This window comes from Corylus avellana, chromosome 9 (genome assembly GCF_965113065.1).
Source record: "Corylus avellana chromosome 9, dhCorAvel1.hap1.2, whole genome shotgun sequence".
Taxonomy (NCBI): domain Eukaryota; kingdom Viridiplantae; phylum Streptophyta; class Magnoliopsida; order Fagales; family Betulaceae; genus Corylus; species Corylus avellana.
Window position 1 is genome coordinate 9220680 of NC_142498.1, and position 7438 is coordinate 9228117.

The 7438-nt window shown below is 35.7% G+C and overlaps 1 protein-coding gene across 1 annotated transcript; it reads right to left on the reverse strand.

Annotated features, from left to right (window-relative positions):
* Window positions 1–1682: 1682 nt before the first annotated feature.
* On the reverse strand, window positions 1683–6132 carry ASP3 (aspartate aminotransferase 3). The gene is made up of 12 exons (XM_059604986.2): window positions 5822–6132; window positions 5357–5428; window positions 5056–5117; window positions 4893–4976; window positions 4603–4702; window positions 4395–4515; window positions 3964–4127; window positions 3700–3837; window positions 3222–3343; window positions 2879–2973; window positions 2457–2577; window positions 1683–2041 (listed from the first exon to the last, which is right to left on the reverse strand). Exons 1-12 carry the CDS (start codon window positions 6059–6061, stop codon window positions 1957–1959), a joined length of 1404 nt encoding a protein of 467 aa, XP_059460969.2. The 5' UTR covers window positions 6062–6132; the 3' UTR covers window positions 1683–1956.
* Between the last annotated feature and the right edge of the window lie 1306 nt (window positions 6133–7438).

The following is a 7438-nucleotide window of genomic DNA, read 5'->3' on the forward strand; positions in this document are numbered from 1 at the left end:
AACTCCCCCTCTTAAATTCCTGACGTCCTCGTCAGGGCTACGTCATGCAATGCTCTAATACCACATGGCCTGGCGTTAGTAGGTGGCTCTGATACCAGATGTAACGACCTAGGGAAAAGCGCTAGCCACATCTGCGCTATTACCCCAAAAGGACTAGTCAATTTGGAGTTTCCCTAAAATTCATTATAAAGCCCATTTTCACCTAGTAACTAGGCAATGTGGGACTTAGCACCCATGACTATCTTTATAAACTACCCACTCTATGTGGGCTTCTTCTCATCTTCCCAATATGGGACCGGGGTGTTACATAATATGCTATTGCCTAGAGTTGGAGATTTCACTCACACACCCTCCGTCTCTCAAGACAAAACAAAGTGCTCTTCGGAAAGGCAAAGATTTGTATTCTGGGTTTCAGTTAAACTAGCAGATAAGCAAGGATTTGTTCGTTGACTTTGGATTCCAGCATTTTACATATGATGTATTATTTGAAACTTCCATTTTCCACAGCTTCAATCAGATCAAAGCTTTTTAATGTAGATGATATACAAAATTCACGTGGAAGTTCATGTACGTTCAAAAGTATACAGGATCATGTTTTTTTTTCAAAAAAAAAAAAAAAAAATTATATTAGAGGTGACTAACAATCAGCTGTAGATAAATCATATTAAGTTATTTAACATTGCTGTGAACACCCTGCCAATTTCATGAATACTCAAATTAAGATCCAGAGCTCCAAAAGACCCAGTCTCGTGGATCTTTCATATACGATGTAAGAGATTCTCGGGCGTTTATTATAGAACACCAACTTGAGACTTATATGTTGTAGTTTTTTAACGGTTTAAATTTAATTCTAAATTTTTTAGGAGAGAGAAAAAGAATAAAGTTAAATTTGGACGTTGAAAAATTAGAGCACATATGTTGTATATTTTTTTATTGTGCCTAAACTAAAATCATCAAAATCTCCATTTAAATTGAAGTATTTGCTGAAAGAACAGGTTTGAAGTTCCTTTTTCACCAATTTCTTATCACATACCCGGCACACTCTTTTAAGGCATTTCATGAAAGGCATATTGATCCCATGGGTCATAACTCCACCCATTCAAATAAATCTAACAAGTTTTGAAATTAGGAACAAAACCCATCGTTTATTGCTATGCAGTGTCTCTTCCACTTCTACCATAATGCCAGGAATTTTTAACTAGTATAACCTTTCTATACACGAATTAGAGGTTTTTTTTTTTTTTTTTTCGTAGACACCCGAATCAAGCCAAAAAAGAAAAAAGTCTATAAAAGTGCAAATTTATTGCCCCTACAAAGTGGTACAATAAGACCGATATAAATTGCCATATTAGATTAGTCATTGATTAAAAAAAAAATTAAAAAAAATAAAAATTCAAAGATGACACATCAACGTTGTAAAATACACCACAATCACAATTATTGATAAACGTCTTTATGGTCAATAAACGACTAGTTATTTAAGCCCGGACGCCCCCCTAAAAAGGAGAACCATAGATTTGAATAATGAAGCCCCTAACTCATAGCCGAAGAAAAAGCCACCCATTCTCTTTTCTTTTTCCTATCTTTGCCCAGAAATAAGCTCCCCCGAGCACTTCAAACTGAATTTTAAATTTCAATTTTCCGCATCTATTTCTTACATTTCTTGGCAAGGAAGTAGAGGATAAAAGAAACTCTTCCAGAGCAATATGAGCCAGTGAGAGCAAAATCTTCCTCATACAAGCTATAAAAATAACTGGTCCAAAATTTCTAAGCTTCATATAAAATCTCTTCAACAATCCTCAATTATCAAACACCACCATCTTTCAACCCCTCAGTATTTTAGAGGGCAATTATTGAAACAAAAATAGTTAAATATAAAGAGTAGACGGATATGGCAAGACCTTAGAGATTCTCACTAGAAGAATGTTGCCTATATATATATATATATATATATATTCAGACAACACCAGTAACAGCTGCATGAATTGCGTCCGTAAGATGAGGGATTGTCCTAGTGCTAAGACCTGCCATGCTAATCCTCCTGCATTATTCACAGAAAGCAAGGATTTAGGAATTGGAGTTGAAATTGTTTTGTCTCTTGTGAACACAATGTGTACCATAGATGCCTAGACATGCTTTTAAAGAAAGCAATGCCTATATCAGCTTTGGATTTGACTAGTAAAAATTTATTAGATCAGCCTAGACATGCTTTTGAAGAAAGAAAATTTATTACAACTAATAAATTGTAATAATAGTATGCTGCTCTCTTGTACGGACATGTAAAAAAAAAAAAAAAAAAAATAGTACCCTGCCGAATTAGGAGCTGCACATATCCTCAACTTGTTAACATAAATTTTCCTTGTGATAAACCTCTTCTATGATTAATTAAGTTAATACATTTTGTTTTTAATACTGACAAAAAAAAAAAAAAAAGTTAAAGAAATAAATCTTCTTACCCATCAGATGTCATGTATATATGGTACTCTCTAGTCATGAAAGCAACTTGTTCCGAGTTCAATCCCGTGAAAGTAAACATTCCAATCTGCTTAATAATATGACTCCAGTCCCCAGGTGTACCTGACAGATAGGTTAAGTTAAACAAATGCATACACTATGTCCACTTTTATAAACACAATTAACAAGCAGACAAGCATTCATGTTATGCACAATAAGGTTAAAACAGAGGTTAACAGATGAAGAAAAGGAGGGAGAGGGGAGGAGGGGCGGCGGGTCTCAATCAATTCTTGCCCACACTAAGAGGCTAATGCACACTCCAGACCACTACCTACCCAAGAAGTACTAGTAAAAAAATGTAAAAAACAAAACCGGTGCTACCATTAAAGGATGAGAACAGGAATAAAACTTAAAAAATGCTGACCTTTAGCACGTAAGGCATCAAAAAGTTGATGGCGCATGCTGATAATACGGTCAGCCATTGCCTTCAACTCAATAGTCCATTCATTGTACATGTCCCTGTAAGTACCACAGAAAGATGTATGCACCATAACAAAATGAGGACTCCACAGGCGAGAGATATGCACAGACGCTGTCTATTGTTAGGATATCTTCTTTTCTTTCCTTCAATTTTTTATTTTTTTATTTTTTTATTTCATTAAAAAGGAAAGAATGTAAAAAAGTAGAAAAAAAAAATGTCCTGGTACTTCAAAGCTACTCCTTTTCCTAGTTGTGCTAGTCAGGAATCTTGTCAAGTTTTGAATTACCTGTCCTTGAGGATGGTAGCCACAATAGATGCACCATGAATGGGTGGGTTTGAATACATAGGCCTGACTACAAGTTTCACTTGGCTTTCAACTCTGCTTGCAATATCAGCAGTCTTGCAGACCTATATTCACGTATAAAATTGAGATGACAATAATCAAAGAAAATATGCAGAGGTAGAGATCAATTGTTGTTCCAAAAACAGCAGGATCAAAAGCATAAATTTGAACTGATATGAATGTTAATTTTAATTATAACTAGACAGCAGCAACCCAATAAGTGGATCAGAAGCCCTAAAAAGAAATTCATTCACATGATGTAACAGGCAACATGCACTAAGAATCAAAAGGTACAAAGTTACAAACAATAAATTTTAAAGGTATATAGAAGTCGTATACCCCTACGAAATTGAACTGTTATTCCACCATCAGCTAAACATATGAAACATTAACCTTGTGGAAGTTGGTGTAAGAGTCTTACTATGCTCAAGGCACCAACTCGTTCCCCATAGAGTCCCATGTTCTTAGCATAACTCTGAGCAACAAGGCATTCACCACCATCAGCAACAAACATACGAACAGACTGTGCATCTGCATCCAGACTTCCACTTGCAAAACCCTTTGATGCCAAAAAAGTACAATTTCAGTTCATAAGGATGGGATGATGTTAAACAAGGAATAAACATATGAATTCTAGTGATAGGGGAAATTGCTGGTTGCACTTGTTGCATATAAAGTTGCCTACCTGATATGCACTGTCAAAGAAAGGCAATAATGCTTTTGATCTCATCAGCTGCCTGATCTGCTCCCACTGCTGAACTGTTGGATCAACACCGGTGGGGTTGTGTGCACATGCATGAAGCAGCACAATAGCTCCAGATGGTGCAGAACCAAGGTCTTCTAGGAGGCCTGTCAGCAACAGTAAGTTAATATCTTAACATCAGAAAGAACTACAAAAACATTATGTTCTTTGCCAGCAATATATGCAAGAATATCATAAACACTGAGTGATACAACAACATAAGTTAACAAACAAAGATAAAATAAAAGGATGGGGAACACAGGATAAAAATACAAGAAACGTAAGGAATAAATTATTAAAGAAGATCATCTGATATTATTAATCATTCATAAATAAAGCAATCAATTCACACTTGCAAGTAGGATATTCCAAACCTTGGAAGTTCAGCCCGCGTGTTGCTGGATCATAATATCGGTAAGTTTTCACAGATAGACCTGCTATAGTGAAGACTTTTGGGTGGTTTCCCCATGTTGGCTGGGGAATGTATATTGTGCGCTGCAGAACAACAGAGATGATAAGGGTAAATATGAAACCATATAAGGAACAATTATCAAAAAACAATTCAACAAGTAAGCACTTTACTTGATGGTAATGTCTTGCCAAAAATTCACCTCCAACTCTCAATGAGCCGGTACCAGACAAGCACTCGACAGTGGTTACCCTGTTCTCTTGAATAGCAGGGCTATATGCATTGCCAAAAGAAAAAAGCAATCAGGCAAAGAACCAACAAGAAACCTCCTATGTCAAACATCCTTATATTCAATACAATGTGTTTATCAAACACAATTTTTTTTTGTTTGTTTGTTTTGATAAGTTGTGTTATCAAACACAGTTCGATCTAATTCATCCCTTAAAACATTCGGCTTCCTTACCTGTCAGCACCAAGAATAAGCTTAGCACTCAATTTGTTGAAATCTGCAAGTCCAACAATAGGAAGGTATTCCTTCACGCGTGCCCTAGACATCAAACAAATACAAATTCAATCACCACTTTGAACAAAGTTGAGATCACAATGATAACCATCAACTAGCTTACCTGTCATTAACAATCTGCTGCTCTGCTCGCCTCACTACATTAAGAACAAGAGGTTTTCCTTCCTGTTACGCCATTGACACTACCAGCTTAGTAACATGTCAAATCAGATATAAGCAAATGCATTTAACATTTAACCCCCATCAGACTCCCCTGAAACTGTTCATCTACAATCAATTAACCCCTATCCCATGTATGAAAAAACAAGATGCATACCTAATTAATGAAATATGGCGCTTCTTGCTTTAAATAAAATTTCAACAATATTACTTCGAATTAGCCCAACGAAAAAATAAATCATCACCTCGGTTCGGTAAGCGCCAACACCCAAATTCAGCTTAACCGGGCTTGGATCTTTGTTATATGCAACAGTCACCTGTTCAATCCAACATAAGTTTAGTTTAGTTTAGTCTATTATTAGTTCAACATCTGCGGCCATTTACGTTTCATAACACCAATATCAATATAAAAAAAAAAAAAAAAATAGAGCCAAACGCTCTGTTTGGCCGCTGAGAAAATATAGAATAGCGTGAGAAACTCATCAAAGAGTTTCGGTGATCACATGGCCTTCAGCGATTGCGATCAACATCCATAAACCGAAAAACAGATTTTCCATCACAAAAACTTACTTCTAGGTATCACACAGAGATATGTAGAACTCTATTTTCAGGAGGATAAACACAAAAACACGCTCGGCAACATTTTCTACTATTTTTCCTCAGTTTTCTCTGCAGCTAAACACAGAGAGAGAGAGAGAGAGAGAGAGTACCCCGAGGATGGGATCTTCGGGAGCACGAACAACGTGAGCGAAAACGGAATCGGCGTGGAAGCCGGAGGTAGGAGAGGCAGAAACGGTGTCGTTAAGATTCTTAGAGTCCATCGCAGGCAAAGCGTCCACAAGGTGTCTGACCAGAGCGTTCAACCTCCGATCACTCGCTGAAATAGCAGAGGAAGGAGAAGAAGGAGAAGCAATACTATGGGCGTCGGGTGACGTTAACTGTGGGCGCATCTTAGTCCCTCTCCCAAGCTTTAAAATACAATACGCCTTTTAGTTTCTCTTTTGGTAAGTGCGGGATCGCGTGCTCGACGTACGGTAGGATGCATTTTATTAAGCGGGTTAGGTCTCAATGCTGCTTACGCGGCGACTGATGGAGCCTGTCACGTGGTGACGTGTTTTGATCATGTGGGCCCGTTCTATTACAGTTCTTTTTTTTTTTTTTTAGAGGTTAGAAAATCCTCTTTTTGAGCTAGACAAGAATGGTTAGAATATAAGAAAAATATATAATTTTTTTTTTTATATTTCTTAATTATAGTTGATATCGAAATATTATCTATTTATAGATTGATTATAATCATATATTGTGATTGTAATCAAATTAAGGGGATTTGATTACTATATTTATATTTAGACATTACGCTATAAATAGGGATTATTGTATTATAGACAAATCAAGTTAATGAGCACAATATAGTCCTTAGGGATTATTTTAAGTGGTGAATGTAGGTGTCTAACATCGAACCACCCATAAAGTTCTCTCTTGTTTCCGCTCATATTCCCCCATAGTCATTATTTCAACAAGAATGATGATTTGTGATTTTAAAAGTTATTTCATTGTTGAAGTGACACCAAAAAATTAAACAAAAAAATAAATAAATAAGAGTGACTTATACAACTTCTCGAAAATATTTAGAAAATTGACTTGTAATTTTTGGAATCGGTTATTAATTACTGCATGTGATTTAACTATTTTATTTTTATCTATTTATATTTCATTTTTGTATTGCAAATAATACTTTTAAAATGAAAGTAGTACTCCCATCTAACTTCCGTCCAAAAAATTGACGGAAGTCCACATCAATTGAATAAAAAGTTGATATGTGACAATTAAAAAAATTAAAAATTAAAACCCTTTGGAAAAAATGAAATGGTCAACCAGCTATCCCTATGACCAGACGACTCCCATAGGTCTTAGGGTGATTGGCCACTCATATTTGGCACGGATATAAATATAAAATTATTTATACAACATAAAATATAAATTGATCATATAAATAATATTTTAACAATAATAATGAAATTTTTAAAAATAATCTTATTTTGAGGAGATACCTTTTCTCTTTTTCCCCGAATTCCATTATTTGAACAACAATTTTCTTTCTATTTTTCTCTTTACAAAAATAGAAATACAAACATTTTTGTTTTCACAAACCCATAGAAGCATGATGTTGATCCTGTTGAGTGTTGATGAAGGCTCAGGAACTGTTACAGAGTGACGTAATGGGACCACTTCAAGGATTAGGCATGGCGCAACACGTGGTAATCCGTTTTAGATCATACTGTCAACAGTGGCACGTAAGTCGAGGCTGAGTTGCCGTCTTTTCTGAC

Coding starts and splice junctions, on each gene's coding strand:
- ASP3 (XM_059604986.2), bottom strand. CDS start 6,061: ATGCGCCCACAGTTAACGTCACCCGACGCCCATAGTATTGCTTCTCCT. Junction 4,516..4,602: donor TGGCAAGACATTACCATCAA/GTAAAGTGCTTA, acceptor GTTGTTCTGCAG/CGCACAATATACATTCCCCA. Junction 2,578..2,878: donor TGATGCCTTACGTGCTAAAG/GTCAGCATTTTT, acceptor CCTATCTGTCAG/GTACACCTGGGGACTGGAGT.